This window comes from Fusarium coffeatum (genome assembly GCF_003316985.1).
Source record: "Fusarium coffeatum strain FIESC_28 chromosome Unknown BRIP53273_contig_195, whole genome shotgun sequence".
In the NCBI taxonomy this organism is placed as follows: Eukaryota; Fungi; Ascomycota; class Sordariomycetes; order Hypocreales; family Nectriaceae; genus Fusarium; species Fusarium coffeatum.
The window spans coordinates 62,736-81,363 of NW_022157988.1; the positions used below are offsets into that span (position 1 = coordinate 62,736).

Genomic DNA, 18,628 nt, shown 5'->3' on the forward strand with positions numbered 1-18,628 from the left:
GCATGCGTCCATCCTCGCGGCTTGTTGCCAATCTTGCCGCTCTCATGTCATTTAAACAACAGCGCCAGTTGCGCACTTCGCTCCATCACCATTCAAGTTCAAGATATTGCCTCCTTGGATAGCCACGGGACTCGCCCCGCTTGCCAAATCGAACCTCCACGTCTGACCCAAGATGTTCTCCTGCGCAAACAGTACATTGTTCGGTGCAGCAATCGTAGCACCCCAAACCAGATTAAGCGCTGTAAGGAGAATTCCGGGGTAGGATCTGAAGGCCTCCCACTTGTTTGTGGATGTAGACCAGCGCACAATATTGGTCTGCAGAAGACCTGACTCGAGGACTGATGCCTGGACAGAATAGAGATAAGTGCCTCCGCCAGGGACGTAACTCCAATCACCAACACCGCTAAGCAGATCCGCGCTTGAAGTACCCTCCGCAATTTGCTTTCCAAAGTTCCGATTACCCTTCGCTAGATTGATAGACCACCATTTCTTTCCACCCTCTGAAACGAACAGGCGGCCCTGATCATCAAAATCACCCATGCTAATCGTCTGCGTTTGGAGAACAAGTGGGAGAAGTTCCCAATTGCCGTTGCTGGCAATACGGATGAGCTGCGACTGGGGACATCCGAGTAGACCACAAAGAAGATTGACAAGAAGACCCTGGGTTGCAAAGCCATAGATGTAGCCGTCAGTAGGGTTGAATCCGACACCGTTAATGCCCAGACCGGGACCGATGCCATCGTAGATAGTCGTTCGGGCGCCGGTGATGAGATTAACTCTTGTGAGACTGGGGCGGAGCAAGCTTGAGACGATGTAGCCGAAGCCGTCGCAGTTGAAGGTTGGCATGCCGACAGGTGATGGGAAGGTGGATGTTGATGAGCGGCTTGATGTAGTGGTTGGTGGTACGACGACTGCAGGGGCAGATGTGCTTGTTGAGACAGCCGCCGGAGCGCTGGTTGAGGATGATGTTGAGGGAACCACGACAGCAGCACTCGAAGAAGAAGTAGTTGGAACCACAGCGGCACTGCTTGACGAAGTCGTTGGAACCACCACGGCAGGACTGCTTGAAGTCGATGTGGGAGGCACAACAACAGCGCTACTTGAAGTCGACGACGCAGCAGGAGCAGCTACACTAATGGAGGTAGATGTCGCCGCTGGAGGAGCGGCCGAGCTAGAAGAGCTGACCGTAGTAACAGGAGTCTCCAAGCTAACCGACACCATCGAAGCAGAAGAAGGCGTAGCAACAAGAGTCTGAACAATAACAGTGCCCGGCTCTCCACTAGCCGTAGGCGGTACATAAAGCGTAGTCTCAACTGTAGCCGTAGCTGCAGCAGCGACAAAGATCGTTGTGTTGGTTGTGGGAACGATCGGTGCGGGTGTAATTGAAGCAGACGTGATCGGGCCAGTCGTTGCAACAAGAGTCTGCACGATAACAGTTCCTGGCTCTCCGCTGGCAGTCGGTGGTACGTAGAGGGTTGTGCCAGCTGTAGCAGTGCTTGGCGCAGCTATAAAGATCGTAGTATTGGTTGTAGGAACGATCGGTGCAGATGTAGTAGCAGCTGGTGCAGCGGTAGCCGAGCCTGCTGTTGGTGTTTGAATGAGGACTGTTCCAGGTTCTCCGGGTGCAGTGGGAGGAATGTAAATTGTTTCTGGGACTGAAGCTGGTCCTCCGACCGTGCGGGTGATGTTCTGTACTGGTGAAGCTGACGTTGGTTCGAGAGTGGTTGTTGGGGTCTGGATGATGATTGTTCCAGGTTCGTTGGACGATAAGGGAGGAACGTAGACTGTTGTGGTGATACCTGCTGGACCGCCTACCGTAATTGTAACGTTCGCGATAACGAATGCTGATGTAGTTGCAGGAGCTCCAGCCGTAGGCGTTTGAACGACCACTGTGCCGACTCTATCGGGATCATCTGTTGCAGGTGGGTAGTAGATAGTCGTCTCAACTGAACCTGGACCACCACTGTAGAGTGTTGTATTCATGCCAAGTGGCTCTTCTGCAGTGGCGCTGGCTGAAGCTGTTGGTGTCTGAATAATAACCTCACCAGGCTCACCAGACGCTGTAGGAGGAATGTAGATAGTCGTTCTAACAGAAGCAGGGCCGCCAACAGTACGGGTAACATTATACGGCTCGAAACCAGAAGTAGGTGTCTCAATGACCACAGTACCCTGGGCACTTGTTGCGTCTGAAGCAGGAGGGTAGTAAAGCGTTTGTGTGGTAGATCCGGTATAACCACTGTAGATGGTAGTGTTGGGGAACCTCACGATCACAACTGGTTCTCCGCTGATTGTCGCAGTGGTAGTGTCAATCGGTGAGGCAGCAGGGGTCTCGACGATGACTGTTCCGAGGTCTCCGGGCTCTCCAGGAGCCAGAGTGGTCGTTCTTTCAGCGGTAACGGATCCGCCGCTGTAGATAGTAGTGTACTCGATCTCATCGTCATCCGCAGCAGTGGGCGTTTCAATAACGACTGTGCCGAGATCACCAGGAGCACCGGGCGCGAGAGTGGTAGTCCTTGAAGCAGTAACATCCGCAGCAGTGAAGACAGTAGTGTACTCAATCTCGTCGTCCGTAGCTGTAGCACTAGGGTCTCTGTCGCCATCATCAATAGTACCAGTCGGTGTTTCAATGACGACTGTGCCCAAGTCACCAGGCTGATCAGGTGCCAAGGTAGTTGTTCGCGATGCAGTTACTGGACCTCCACTGAAGACGGTGGTGTACTCGATCTCGTCATCAGTTTCTGTGGCAGTTGGATTCTCTTCATTATCGGCTCCAGTGGGTGTTTCGACGATAACAGTACCAAGACCGCCGGCGGTACCTGGGGCCAGTGTTCTGGTTGTAGACGCTGTAACTGGACCACCAGTGAAGATCGTAGTATACTCGATCTCATCATCAGACGCACCAGTGGGTGTCTCAATGATGACAGTGCCGAGACCACCTGCAGTGCCCGGAGCGAGGGTCCTCGTTCTAGATGCAGTAACTGGTCCTCCGCTGAAGATTGTCGTGTATTCAACCTCGTCATCATCATCATCATCCCCAGGGGCACCAGTTGGTGTTTCGACGATCACAGTACCCATGTCTCCTGAAGATCCTGGAGCGAGTGTGATCGTTCGTGAACCTGTCACTAATCCTCCGGTGAAGACCGTCGTGTACTCGATATCTTCATTGACAGGGGCGGTGGGTGTCTCAATACGAACAGTGCCAAGTCCTCCCGATGATGCTGGGGAGATGGTGGTAGTTCGAGGAACATTGGCGGGACCACCAACAAATACAGTGGTGTACTGATCATAGTCCGTAGATTCAGTTGGTGTTTCAATGACAACGGTACCCAAGTCTCCTGGGGAGCCAGGCTGAAGCGTTCTTGTGACGCTGGCAGTGACAGGGCCACCACTGAAGACCGTTGTATACTCGATTTCATCTGTAGGAGTAGCTGATGCCTCATCGTCGTCATCATTAGCTCCTGTGGGGGTTTCAACGATGACTGTACCGGGTTCATCGGAAGAATCCGGTTGCAATGTAACTGTGCGTGTAGCAGTACCGGACCACCCTCTGGTAGTAGTCGTATACTCAATATCTGCGCCATCTGTAGCAGTAGCAGATGGTTCATCATCGTCATTGTCGGTTCCGGTGGGAGTCTCGACTATAACTGTGCCAAACTCATCAGGAGAGTCAGGCTGCAGTGTAACTATACGTGTGGCAGTACCAGACCAGCCTCTGGTAGTGGTAGTGTATTCAATCTCATCCGTATCAACTGTAGCAGTAGGAGTAGCTGAGGCCTCACTATCGCCATCATCAGCTCCCGTGGGGGTCTCGATAATAACCGTACCAAGTTCGTCGGGAGAGTCAGGCCGCAATGTAACTGTGCGTGTAACAGTTCCGGATCCACCTCTGGTAGTGGTGGTATACTCAATCTCATCATCACCAGGAGACCTGGTTGGGGTGATCACGATCTTGGTGCCGAGTTCACCAGGGGAGTCGGGCTCCTGTGTGATTGTGCGAGTGACAGTTCCTGATCCACCACTGGTAATAGTAGTGTACTCAACATCGTCAGCATCGTCCGTGGCAGTAGCCGAAGTATTGGAATCCGTTGCCGTCTCATCCTCATCTCCACCAGAGCCTGTCGGAGTCACAACAATAACCGTTCCAAGTTCATCGGGATCATCAGGTTGCTGCGTGATAGTGCGAGTGGCTGTGCCGGAACCTCCACTAGTGATAGTAGTATACTCGACGTCCTCAGTGTCGTCAGTAGCGGTCGCAGTCGTGTCGCCATCGGTGGCAGTCTCTTCATCTTCATCACCAGCAGAGCCCGTTGGAGTCTCGATAATAACAGTTCCAAGATCATCAGGAGAATCAGGCTCCAAGGTGATAGTACGAGTAGCAGTGCCGGATCCGCCTCTGACAGTCGTGGTATACTCAACATCATCAGCAGCAGTCGGTGTTACGACAATGATTGTATCGAGCTCGCCAGAAACTGTAGCTGATACATATCTTGTCTGAGGGGCTGTGACAGAACCACCTGTGTAGACCGTCGTGTTGGGTCGACCTTGAGGAGTAACAACAACACCAGTCGGCGTCTCCACAACGGCTGTGCCAGGCTCGCCAGATTCGCCAGGGAGGGTGATTGTAGTTGCAGTCGTTACCGGACCTCCCTGGGTAATGGTAGTAGCTATCTCCTCCTCCTCATCATCATCACCGGTAGCTGAAGGTTCTTCGTCGTCGCTGGACTCGGTTGGTGTCTGGATGAGGACGGTATCTGGAGCGCCTGACACGCCGGGAATAGTGATTGTTGTCGCGACAGAGACAGGGGCACCTGTAGTGATCGTGGTAGCCTCAACACCGGCACCCGAGGTAGTTGGTGTCTCGATAAAGACAGTGTCAGGACCACCCGAAACACCAGGAATGGTGGCAATAGTAGCAGCTGTCACAGGGCCACCTCGAATGATAGTGGTATATTGGACCTCCTCGTCGTCGTCGTTAGTCGCTGAAGCTTCAGGTGTCTCAATAACGACAACATCTGGCTGACCAGTTGTACCAGGGATAGTGATTGTCGTGGCCTCTGAGACAGGGCCGCCTCTGGTAATGGTAGTAGCCTCAATCTCATCATCGTCAGATGAGCCAGTTGGCGTTTCAACATAAACTGTATCAGGCTGACCTGATGCTCCAGTAACTGTAACCGTGGTAGCTACAGCGGCAGGTCCGCCTCTGGTGATGGTGGTAGCTTGAGCTGCACCAGTAGTTGGGGTTTCGACATAAACTGTATCTGGTTGACCTGATACGCCTGTCACAGTAATCGTTGTTGCCACTGACGCTGGTCCACCTCGAGTGATGGTAGTAGCATCATCCTCCGCAGCTGAGCCAGTGGGAGTTTCGACGTAAACCGTATCTGGCTGATCTGATGCACCAGTGACAGTAATAGTTGTAGCCACGGTGGCAGGTCCGCCTCTAGTAATTGTAGTAACCTCGCTCTCGTCACCAGTCTCCGAGGGTCCTGTAGTCGGAGTCTCGACATAGACTACATCTGGCTGGCCTGACACACCCGTAAAGGTAATGGTAGTTGCAACCGAGCCCGGTCCACCACGAGTAATCGTAGTAACACCGTCTTCATCGACAGTTTCAGAAGCTGCGTCGGTCGGAGTTACAACATAGGCTGTACCTGGCTGGCCGGAATTACCTTGAACAGTGACAGTTGTAGGAACTGAGGCGGTTCCACCACGTGTAATGGTGGTAGCCAAGGATGTATTGATATCAGCTGTGTCTGTCGGGGTCTCGACATAAACAGTGTCCGGTTGACCCGATGCGCCTGGTATAGTGACTGTGGTCGCAACTGAGGCTGGGCCACCGCGGGTAATTGTGGTAGTCTCGATCTCATCACTAGTATCCGAGGCTGCGCTTGTTGGAGTTACTATATAAGCCGTACCCGGCTGGCCTGAGCTGCCCTGAATAGTGACAGTCGTTGCAGCTGAGGCCGGTCCACCACGGGTAATAGTAGTAGCAATAGCTGTATCGATGTCAGTCTGCCCAGAGGATGTTGGGGTCTCGACATAAACAGTGTCTGGTTGGCCAGAGGCGCCTGAAATGGTAATTGTGGTTGCAACTGATGCAGGGCCGCCACGGGTAATTGTGGTAGCCTCAGGTTCATCATCACCAGCATCTGACGCGGAAGCGGACTCTCTAGCCGATCCAGTAGGAGTCTCAACGTAGACAGTATCGGGTTGACCTGAAGCTCCTGTGACAGTGATTGTTGTTTCGGCTGAAGCCGGTCCGCCTCTGGTGATCGTAGTGGCCTCGCCTTCATCTTCGTCATCATCGGTGCCAGAAGCCGAGACTGTAACTGATCCGGTAGGTGTCTCCACGTAGACAGTATCTGGTTCCCCAGATGCGCCTGTAACAGTGACTGTTGTCTCTACTGTAGCCGGACCACCTCTGGTGAATGTAGTGGCCCCAACACCAGTCGGGGTTTCCACGTAAACGGTATCCCGACCTCCTGGTGTGCCGGGGATGGTAACAGTTGTGGCGACCGAAGCTGGCCCACCTCTGGTAATTGTTGTAGGCTCAAGTCCGTTATTATCAGTCTCTGAAGCTGTGCCAGTAGTAGGAGTTACCACGTAGACAGTATCTGGTTCTCCAGATACACCTTGGACAGTAACCGTGGTTGCGACAGAGGCTGTTCCTCCTCTCGTAATTGTCGTGGGCGCAGGTTCGCCATCAGTTTCCGAAGCTGCGCCGCCCGTAGGTGTTTCCACATACACGATATCCGGCTGGCCAGATACACCAGTCACCGTTATTGTCGTCGCGACTGAAGCGGGACCACCTCGGGTGATCGTTGTGACCGCGCCATCATCATCGCCAGTGGGAGTCTCCACGTAGACAACGTCAGGTTGACCCGATACACCAGTGACAGTAATTGTAGTTGCTACAGAGGCTGGGCCGCCTCTGGTGATCGTCGTAACCTCAGCATCTTCTTCGCCAGCGGACCTTGTCGGGGTCTCAACATAAACTACGTCCGGCTGTCCAGAAACTCCAGTAACTGTAATTGTCGTTGCGACGGAAGCTGGGCCGCCTCTGGTAATAGTGGTGATTGCATCATCTTCACGATCAGTGTCATCGCCGGTCTCTGCCGGGTCATCTCCAGCAGACCTCGTCGGAGTCTCAACGTAAACGGTATCAGGCTGTCCAGAAACACCGGTAACAGTGATAGTCGTCTCAACAGCCGCTGGGCCACCACGGGTAATAGTAGTTGCCTCAACGTCGTCACCAGCATCTGAACCTGTCGCTCCACCAGCAGTAGGTGTGATGACGAAGACAGTATCAGGTTCGCCCGATGCAGTGGCAGATAAAACGACAGTTCTAGTCGTACTACCAGAGCCGCCACCAAAAACGGTAGTACTAGAACGCGTAGCTTCTGCACCTGTGGTTGGTGTCTCGATGAGTACTGTGTCCAGCTCCCCGGATGCTGTTGCGGAGATGAATTGAGTGACTGGAGCAGTGACTGGACCACCGCTATAGACCGTGGTAGCTGACGCAGGCGTTACTACAATAACAGTACCGCTCTCGCTTGGGTCATCGGGTGGGAAGTAAACGGTCTCTGTAGCTGTTCCTGGGGCTCCAGTGGTGATAGTAGTGTTGCCAGGACCGCCAGTTGCAGCAGGGGCATCTGTGGTAGTTCCAGTCTCAGACGCATCAGTATCATCATCATTGCCTGTAGGTGTCTCGATTATGATAATGCCGCCTTCGCCAGATGCTGTGGGTGGGATGTAGATGGTTGTAGTAACGCTGGCTGGACCACCACGGATGATAGTTGAGTTACCACCCGAGGCAGTAGGCGCAATGATGATAGGATCGTCTTCAGCTGTACCGGTCGCGGGATTACCATCATCGTCACCTGTTGGGTATTCGATGATGATAGTTCCAGTCTCCCCGGAAGCCGTGGGTGGGATGTAGACAGTGCTTGTAGCTGAACCAGGTCTACCACTCGTGACGGTAACGTTGCCGGGAGAGGTTATCGTAGCGTCATTGCCGGTTTCCGAAGGCAGTGTACTATCATCATCGTCTGTAGCTGTCTGTCTGTCTCCAGCACCAGTGGGCGTCTCGATGACAATAGTGCCAGGCTCGCCTGTAATTGCAGCAGGAACATAGCGAGTCTGAGTGACGGTCGCAGGACCGCCAGTAACAATGGTCACATTACCAATGCCTGTAGCCTGAGGTCCTGCCGTAGGAGTCTCAATGACCACGGTCCCTTGTTCACCCGACACAGTAGCAGGAATGAAGCGCGTTGTGGTAGACGAAGCAGGTCCACCAGTGTAAATGGTCACATTCCGACCGGAAGTGAGAACCGCAGTTGGGCTGCTTGCCCCTGTACCTGTGACTCCAGAGTCGTCATCACCATCATCATCATCTGGCCCAGATGTAGGCGTCTCAATAATGAGTGTTCCAGGTTCATCAGAGGCAGTAGGAGGAATATATACAGTCCTGGTGACTGAATCTGTGCCACCTCTGTAGCTAGTGAAAGTAGTCGTCGCTTCAATTATGCCGATGTCAGTGATGGTAATATCGCCCGTCTCCTCTGCATCGTCATCGCCGGTAGCACTAGCATCAGAGCCTCCGGTAGGTGTCACGATGATAAGGGTACCAGGTTGATCTGAAGCAGTAGGAGGGATATAAATCGTGCTTGTGATCGCGGCAGGACCACCGCTGTAGACAGTTGTTGTCGTTGTCGCTGAGATGATGTCCTCATCTGAATCAGTTCGAGAGTCAGTTGCGGTAGCATCGTCGGTATCATCATCTGTAGCAGACGCAGTGCCAGTACCCTGAGAGTCATCATCATCTGTCGCGCTCGCTCCAGATCCCCCTGTGGGAGTGATGATGATAAGAGTACCAGGTTCACCAGATGCTGTAGGTGGATCATAAATCGTTCTCGTCACCGAAGCAGGACCACCACGGTAGATAGTAGTGGTAGTAGTCGCCGAGATGACATCGTCAGGATCACCAGTCTCTTCCGCATCATCCTCATCCCCTGTTGCGCTAGCTCCAGAGCCACCGGTAGGTGTCTCGACAATAAGAGTTCCAGGCTCTCCGGAAGCTGTAGGAGGGATGTAGATCGTTCTTGTGGTAGAAGCAGATCCTCCTCTGGAGCTTGTGACCGTAGTAGCAGCCGAGATGACATCTTCGTCGTCATCGTCGTCGCCGCCACCGGCATCGCCAGTTGCAGAGGCCGCAGGCCCATCCGTTCCAAATTCGATAACAAAGGTACCAGCTTCTCCAGAAGTACCCGGAGGGAAGTACACAGTTTGTGTAACAGATCCCGCGATACCGCTAGATACGGTGACATTGGGAAGAACACCAGGCGGTAGACCAGTTCCCGTCGCACCATCAGTTCTGTCATCAGTCTCAGTAGCTTCAGGATCTTGAGTCCCACCGACCGCTGGACTCTCAATGTACAAAGTACCAGGGTCACCTGAACTAGCTGGCGGAGAATAATAAGTCGTCGCCCTAGTCCCGATACCCTGAAGAATCACAGTAGTAGTCGACGCAGCAGAAATAGCATCAGTAGTCGTAGCAGGGTTTGCAGTGGGACCACTGGAAGATCTAAAAGTTGGTGTTTCAATAACAATTGTTCCGGGCTCAGCTGTCGTAGTAGGTGCGATGTAGAATGTTCTTCGTGTCGTTGCAGGGCCAGCTCTGAACAGAGTGAAGTTCGCAGTTCCAGTGACTGAAGCTTGTGTTGTTTGGAAACCTGGCGCAGTTGCTGCAATTCCGGTTTCTGAAAGCTCGGTCTGTGATGAAGGTGTCTCGATGACGACGGTCCATCTGTCGCCGCTTGATGTCGGTGGGATGAAGATCGTGCGACGGGTCGAGCTTGCGCCGGATCGGTAGAGTGTGAGATTGCCTTCGCCCTCTTGATCGATGATGCCGCTGGGAGCTGGTGTGATGATTGCTTCGGAACCAGTAGCCTCCTCGTCGTCGTTGTCGGAAACGGGGTTGTCATCTGTTCCTGAAGCGGGCGTCTCGACGATGAATGTGCCAGGATCACCTAAGGTCTCGGGTGGGATGAAGATAGTTGTAGTCACTGTCCCAGTGCCTACTGTGAAGATGGTAGTACCAGATCTGGTATCAGTAGCAGTATCCTCAGCCTCATCCTCATCTTCATCTTCATCTTCGTCTCCAGTACCAGTAGCAGTAGGAGTAGCACTTGAAGCGGGTGTCTCAATAATAATGATACCAGGTGCACCTGAGCCAGTTGGAGGGATATACAGCGTCCTGGTAGTAGAACCAGTGCCAGAGCTGTAAACTGTCTCATTAGGCCTGATATTATTCTCAATGGCAGAGCTTTCACTAAGGCCATCATCGGAAGCAATCGGCGTCGCAGTAACAGTCGGCGAAACAGTCGCAAAGGTTGGTGTCTCGATGATGACAGTACCAGGCTGATCAGACTCTCTAGCAGCGATGTAGAAGGTTCTTCTCTGAGGACTAGATCCAGCTCTGAAGAGTGTGATGTTGGCAGTTCCAGTGATTGCGGGCTCGGTAGCAAGAACATCATCTTCTCCGCGAGCCGTCGCACCTTCAGATTGGGTCTCTGTGCCGGGCGTTTCGATGATGACGGTCCAGGGTTCATTGGTAGCTTCTGGTGGGATGAAGAGTGTTGTTCTGAATTGGCCACGGCCTAGACGGAAGAAGGTGACTGTCGGCGAACCTCTGTCGGCATCATCTGTGATGGTAGCTTCAGGGTCTCCTCCAGATCCGCCGGTGGTGGGTTGGCTATCATCTTCAGTGTTTGTGTCAGTAGCAGATACTTGATCGTCAGTAGCGATGTCGGAGTCAGAGGGCTCGCTACCATCATCTACATCAGTCGCCGATGGTTCGCCAGCATCAGCACCCGTGGTGACACTGGGCTCATCGTCACCATCATCATCATCACCAGCCGCGCCAGTACCAGCTACACCAGTTCCAGCAGGTCCACCTACTACTCTGGTTCCAGTCTCTTTTGCATCATCATCGGCGGCTGTCTCAGAAGCTTCATCGTCATCCGAAACCCCAGAGGAGACACCGAGTCCGACGGTTACGCTAGCTTCAATATTGGGGTCGTCTGTGGCAGTTTCTCCAATCTCAGTAGCAAGGTCATCATCATCTGTAGCAGATAGGCTATCAGAAATACTGGGTAAGGGTCTAGTGGGAACAGGCATCTGAGGACTGATCAAGCTGACATCGTCGTCATCCTCATCTGTGCCAGTCTCTTCAGCTCCGTCTGTAGCTGTCGCTGAGGCAGTTTCTCCAGCTTCGGGATCCTGAGGGCCAGCGGTGCCAGTCGCACTGGGGTCCTCTTCATCGTCATCATCGTCACCTGAGCCAGCGCCTGTTGACTGAGGAGTGTCATCATCCCCAGTCGCGGTACCGGTGGACCCTGTCGCCGAAGCTTCGTCGTCAGAAGCAGTGGCTGTATCATCAAGATCAGAGCCGTTAGATGCAGTTCCATCAGTTGGCTGAACAACAATTGGCGGTGCATTAGAAAGCACTGTAGTAGCCTCATCATCCTCATCATCACCAGCAGTCGATGTACCAGCGCCACCAGCAGGCTGTCCAGTAAGCCCCGTTTGGGTGGAAGAAGACTCTGTATCATCTTCATCGTCATCTCCAGTGATGGGAGACCCAGCAGCTTGAGAGGTAGTCTGGCTGCCAGCATTCGACGCACCAGAACTCGACGCAGTAGCGCTTGAGGCTCCAGCAGATGTCGCAGATTCTTCGTCATCATCGCCAGCAGTGGTACCAGTCGTCGCGCTCGTTGTTCCGCGAGTAAAAGATGTCTCCTCGTCGCCCTGTGGCACACGATCCGACTCAGCGACGCTTTGTGAGCCAACGAGCGTGTCGATGATGATAACCTCTTGTGAAGTAGTGGTAGTAATCCGTGTCGAAGCCGAGGATGACGATGAAGTTGTGGTTGAAGGCCGAGAAGATGTAGTGGAAGACCCTTGACTCACTGTTTCGTCGCCGGGTCTAGTGTTTGCGCCGGGCGAAGTTGAAGCTCCAGACTGAGAGCTTGAAGAGCCTGATGCGCTGGATGCTGAAGCTGAACCACTTCCTTGTGCTGAAGTCGATGTGGTACTCTGTCCAACAGCGCTAGAGCCGCTTCCAAGATTGGCAGGTTCGCCTGTGAGAGGTCTAGTCGAAGAGGAAGATGTAGTCGATTGTGTCGAAGCGGACTGTGAGCTGCCGGCAGCCTGGGAACCGGTCGCACCCTGGTTCGAACCTGAAGATGCTGAGCCAGAACCGCTTCCACCAGCCGAAGTGGACGGTCGAGTGGTGGACGATGCAGCATCAGTCTCATCCGAGCCGCCCTCTTCACCACCAGCCGAAGACCTTGTGCTTTGACCGCTCGTTGTAGTCCTACTGGAGCTCCAACTACTCTGTCCACTGCCACCAGGTCGCATAGCCGTATCAACCGTGTTAGTAAAGCCCGAGGATGAAGCAGCCGGGTCGGGATTGACTTGAGGCGGCGCATTCGTCAGAATAGTAGTAGCATCCTCTTCGGCGTCAGAGGTAGTCCGGCTGTTACCAGCCCTTGTGAAGCTCGTGCTGTCTGCAGGGCCTTGACTACCACTACCAAACCCCTCGAGTTCACCATTGATGCTGCTTGATCCGGTGCTTGTTGAGCGGCGAGTTGCTGTGGACTGGTCGTTGGTGAGAGTTTGGACGACGTCGGCGGTGATAGTGATGACTGTGTTGCTAGATGTAACGACATAGGTTGTGGGTGTCGTTCGAATGATCGGCGACTGAGTTGAGGTCGAAGTTTGGGAAGTGCGTCTTGAGGATGAACTATTCTCATCATCATCGTCGATGTCATCACCTTCTGAGCCGTTACCTCCTTGAGTACCACCTTTGAGAGGGTCGTCGCCGTCATCTGAGCCGCCATTGGAAGCGCTTCCAGTGTTCTGAGAGGAGCCAGCAGATCGCGTACTGCTTCTGCTTTGGCCGCTGCCAGAGCCTCCAGCTCCAGAGTCGCCTGAGCCACCGTTGTTTGGGGTGTCATCGTCGTCGTCACCTGGTCGGCCTCCTCCATTTCCAGCGGTACCTTCGCTGCCTGAGCCTGATGATGATCCGTCACCAGAGGTATCGCCGTCATCATCACCAGGTCGGCCACCATTGCCGGAGGTGTTTCCAGTACCTGATCCTGATGAGCCATTTCCAGATGAGTCGTCGCCGTCGCCACCTTGGAATCCAGAGCCATTGCCTTGGGTACCTCCGCTACCAGACTCTCCACCGCCATTGTTGCTGGAACCTCCGTTGCTAGAGCTTCCCCCTTGGCCGGAGCCTGAGGAGCCAGATCCTGTTCCAGATCCGGACGAAGAGCCTGAGCCTGAGCTTGAGCCCCCGGTATTCGAGCCACTTCCTCCTTGGTTGCTTCCGCCAGAGGAACCACCAGAGCCGCTACCTGAGCCGCCTTGGTTGCCGGCAGATCCTCCAGTCGTGGCCTGGGCATTGCCATCACCATCGGGTGTCAAGACAAGGACAGTACCAGGGTTTCCGCCCTCGGGAGGGATGGTAAGGGTCTGTCGTGGTCCTTCATCACCACCCTGGGATCCACCGGGTCTTCCTTGAACACCACCAAAGTCGAACTCGTCGTCATTCTGATCAGTTCCATCTTGACCGCCGTTCGCACCGCCAGCGGAGCCACCGCCAGACCCGGACCCAGAACCTGATCCTGATCCAGAGCCACCGAATCCGTTGGGCACACCTCGAGTAATAGTTGTGTACGAGACCGCTCCCTCAGGACGAGTGCGCGTAGGCGGGAACGCTGTACCACCCTCACCAGTAACTGGCGCACCAGCAGGCCTTCCATTAACACCTCCGGGAGGAGTCTGAATGAGAACAGTACCGGGCTTCGTTCCTGTCGGAGGAATCGTCGTTCGAATTGGCGCTGTCGGAGTAACGCTTCCCTCGGCGGGCTCGATGACGGTCACGTAACCAGTCGCATCTGTCGGTTGAAGAGTAATCGTTTGACCAGCGAGAAGACCGAGAGAACTCAAGGGGTTGGTAGCCGGATTGACAAGACTCAAAGGGGCCAATGTTCCGGGTACCGGTGTTTGGATGATGATGGTGCCGGGCCTGTCGCCGCTCGGCGCGACAGTAATTCTGATTGGGGTCGTACCAGTGAATGAAACGCCAGCGGGCTCAATCACGGTGACATAATCGCCTGCTGAGGCGGGCTGGAGAGTAATACCCTGCGGTGAGCCATTAATCGATGAAGCGGGGACATTAATAATGACGGATCCTCGATTCGTGCCAGTTGGTGTAATGGTAACCAGCTGAAGTGATGCAAGCGTGCCAGAAATAGGCTGCAGCACAGTAACATAACCAGTCGAATCCTGCGGCTCCAACGTCACAGGCGACAAAACACCCAACGTAGCATCCGCCCCAAGAGTTTCTGGTGTCTCAATAATAATCTGTCCCGGCCTCCCATCTCTCGGTGGAACAACCTGCGTAACCGGCGCAGAAATGGGCCTGTCACCCGTATACGGCCTTATAATAATAACATACTCCCTATCATCCGTCGCAGGAATAACCACATTCTCAGGCGCCGACGAACCACCCGGCTGCTCAACAATAACAATACCAGGCTCATTGCCCTGCGGAGGAACAGTGTACAGAGCTGTTACTGAACCTCTGTAAGGCTTTGTGACGGTGATGTAGTCTGCGAGGACGGGATAAACCGAGACATAGGTGTAGCAGACCCCTGAGAATTCGTTGTTAATGTTCAGGACTGACCTATCATTTTGAACGCCGAATTGGGCGTGGCATGTGGCTGCCCAACATGCAATAACAAAATGCTGTAGCAAAGACCGCATTGTTACGACGGCTTGCACAGCGTGGATTAGAAACAAACAATAGTATAATATGGTATACAGAAGCGAAATAGGGATTCATTCACGCGTCTCACGCGGAGAGAAGCATAGTAGGGTTATAAGCCTGTCGATCTTGCCTCGCATCCGCATTCAGGGTCTTGTGCCACTTGGTGAATTGGCAGAATCATGATGTAGAGATACAAAACTTACAAAGGCATTGTCACGCTGGTTTGGGTTGCTAAGACGGAAGCCTTCATGCCAACCGAGTACAGGCATACACAGCGGGTTTATTCCGTACTGACACATACGTTCCTGCATAGAAACCCTAAAACGTTTCTGTTGAAGATGGAGAGGGTCTCGGCCAAATGGGTTGCTGGACCGGGCTGTTGGTCCCTGGAATGCCGTCATGTCGCCGTTAACAAGACGACAGTATGCCATGAAAGGAATGGTGCGAAGAGGAGAGCCAGGATTGGATTATCTTGTATGATCGTTTGATTTTTTAACAATGAGATTGGGCAAAGTACTGTGTGGACAGTGCCTGGTGTGCCTGGACTTGGGATGCCTGGGCGTATCTGCAAGGGGCCGGATCTGTTTGGCTGATTTGAAGTCACAGTTATGCAAGTGATATGTACATAACTACAGCCAAGCGCTACCTCGCCACAGAAGCTGCTTTGTCTCATTCATCTTCTCCCGAAACAACAAAAATCCGACACTCCTGAACCTGTCTCCCTAACAAACAGATATGAATGTCACTCACAATTCCACAGCGACTGGGCCTGCTGGAAATCAGCAACAGCCACCGCAGATGACAATATCACTCAAGACAATCGAATCGAGAAAGTCAATCTGAGACAAAATGATAGCTTTTGTGGATATCTGTCTCGCTTCCATCTCCTTGACGCTCCACTAGCTCCGGAAGCCAGGCTCCTTAGTCCTCGAGGCTAACAATTCTGACAGAAGCTTATCTTTCTCTAAATCCGGTAGCTTACCTACCACGTACTTGAACCTGTAAGTCAACGCTGTACAGTCAGCTGGAGGGCGGCCGCCGGGAGACCTTACTGCTTTATGACCTAGGTGTTCTGGGGTACAGCACATTCCAACGTGGACAGATCTGTCACATCGTAATCTGGATTTCGTGTTACACAGGTCATCCATTGGGACTAGCGCGGGAGGAAAAGCTCCCGCGCCTTGACTGCGTGCGGTTACTTTACGATCTGTGGCTGGATCTGGTCTGGATCGCTGGGATGTCTAAGCCTTTTGTGCGGAAATACCACATGACCCTTGTATTTGCTACTACGATTTTGGGATAGTTGCATTTTGTGTAACACAGATGTAAGACACTCATTATACTGGCGACTTTGAGTCTAGATCTTGTTATCCGTAGTCCACGTGGAGAAGATTCATTGACTGGTTAATTTGTGCTTCAGCTCTCAGTGGTTTTATGAAGTCAACTCTCCACTATCCAGTAGTACCAGTGGTGGAAATCCCTGTTGATACAGCTCACCGAACATCTTAATCATTTGCCACACGGAAACGATGTTCCTGTCGTGTAAAGTGTGTATTCAATGCGTAATTGAAACCATTACTGTGCATGAAACCATACGCTGTCACTAGCATTTCTCAAAGCACGCCTTCTCTTGGCGATGGTCACTCAGATTCCGAACGGGCCGGATCAGCACGAGGCTTTGTCTTACACTAAACAGGTCATGCTCATGCCAAGCTCGTTTGTTAACAAGTAACGATCAGCTTATTTGCCTTAGTGTTGTAGCTCTAGAAGCAGCAGAAGTACAATGTAGTAACATCATGTTGGTAGGTGAAAGGTCGACAGCATACAGTAAAAAGGAGAAAGCAGTATTTTGAAAGTTATCCGCGTACTCGGATATTTCATGCTAGGGACGAGACCTTATCTGTACCTGGGGAGAGTTTATCTTTATGCAAGGTACAATGCAGGGGTTCAGGTCGATGTGCAGGCCTGTTTTCATCTTGTGTGGTACGTCATGCTTAGATCAGTGGCTCAACTGCCAATCAACCCATCTTGTCTTGATTCCAGAGAACCTGACTGGTAATGAAATCTCAGAGTCCGTTCCGTCTTCATGTCTTGAGATGGAGGCCAATGAATGTCATTTGTACCAAGTATCCAGTGCATTCAAGTTTCTGTCTTTTACCTTTCGAAAACCGCAGCTATGGACACATGGCCGGTTCTTGTCATTTAGCTTCCGGGGTAGAGATCTGGAACTCTCCCAATTCAACAATATCTAACACGATATCCACTTAGAACCAGTACAATCAGACATTGTCAGAAGACCATCCGGTGAATTCATATGATGGCCAGGCATCTTGATCTTGTCCATAGGGCTTTTGCAGATCCGGCACACAACACACCATCATTACCCGAGCATATTACCATTAGCTCCAAGATAAAGTTACGCCACGAGCGCACAGGCATGTCGATTTAGTCACAACAACCCCCCCAGAACTTAACACGATCGGCGCTTAAACGTTCCTGGACGGAGATTCAACGGAAACGTAGCGCACACAGACAATGTGGCTTACGGTTTGAAGGACCGCATTCGCCTACTGGACCAATGACACAACATGGTAGAGGTGTAAAATATGTGACGTGTTGCATTGCTGGTTGAGTGTAGATTTTGTGAGAGTATAGGGTATGTAATCTGGTATAGCATAGAATCATGTATTCTTTCTTAATAGATAATATCTATGGTTAATCTAGATAGTCAGTAAATGAATATTTCAGTTTCATGAGTACTTGGAAGAGGCAAAGTATTTGGTGTGCGTTGGAGAAGAGGATTGTGAATGAATACTCAGCTTTGCTCATCATTTTCTGTGACAGGTCATTACCCATCTTGACAACTTTGCGTCCACAACTTGGAATTCACAACAAATCAGCTCAAAGACACTCAATAGACTCAAAGAAATATAAGGTCCAACTAACTTCGTTTCATGGAAATCTCAATCAATGTTCACAACTTCAGAACACCTGTAAAGACGCCGGGCAGACTTCCTGTACACCAATTACAGGCGGTTTCATCAACCAATCAGAGCCACGCCCGGTTAGCTCAATCGGTAGAGCGTGAGACTCTTACGAGTACGCGATCTCAAGGTTGCGGGTTCGACCCCCGCATCGGGCTGTTCCTATAAAAACGATTGCAAACATCGTGGTTCCTTTTTTGCATTCTTTTGCGCAAGTGATCTCTTAATGCACTTGATACTTTTGCATGCCGCAGCTGCTTGTAGGTAAAGTTGGGATTCGCAGGTATGAGCTTTTGCAGTCTTCAATGTTTAATCTCTTATATAGCATGTAAACTCTTGTTGAAATTCACTATCAACTATGCCAAAATGTACGATTCTCCATATGGTTCCTGAAAACTTGATACTGCAGGTGGCCACTCTCTACTGAGGTTGTAGTTGGCACCTTGTGGTACGTAGAAGAATATGTCTCCCTCTATTTCAATCTGTTCCTCATCTATTCCCGTGTTATTTTCCTAAGGTTTTAACCTCGAAATCCCGCAAGATGACGCAGGATCTTCTAATATCTATCTTTAAGGATTCACCGGTGCGGGACCAAAGACTATTTCCCCGAGATCTCCCTCTAAACCAAGGCACAGAAGTTATATCCGTTTCAAATTGTTGGTCTAAGCTTCTGTCCAGGAACAAGCACTGACCTTTCGTACCGGTTCAAGTGAGATATCCGCTGATTTATTTCCTAATAGGCCTCCTGCGTAGCCTATTTCCATTTCCATCTCAGACCGGGTTGCTGATCCCAGCAGCTGACCCC

General features: G+C 52.1%; 1 protein-coding gene across 1 annotated transcript; it reads right to left on the bottom strand.

Annotated features, from left to right (window-relative positions):
- Nucleotides 1–51: 51 nt before the first annotated feature.
- FIESC28_08396 (uncharacterized protein) lies at nucleotides 52–14,835 on the bottom strand (the record flags this gene model as incomplete). The annotated part of the gene is made up of 1 exon (XM_031162534.1): nucleotides 52–14,835. One exon carries the CDS (start codon nucleotides 14,833–14,835, stop codon nucleotides 52–54), a length of 14,784 nt encoding a protein of 4,927 aa, XP_031013394.1.
- Nucleotides 14,836–18,628: the final 3,793 nt, after the last annotated feature.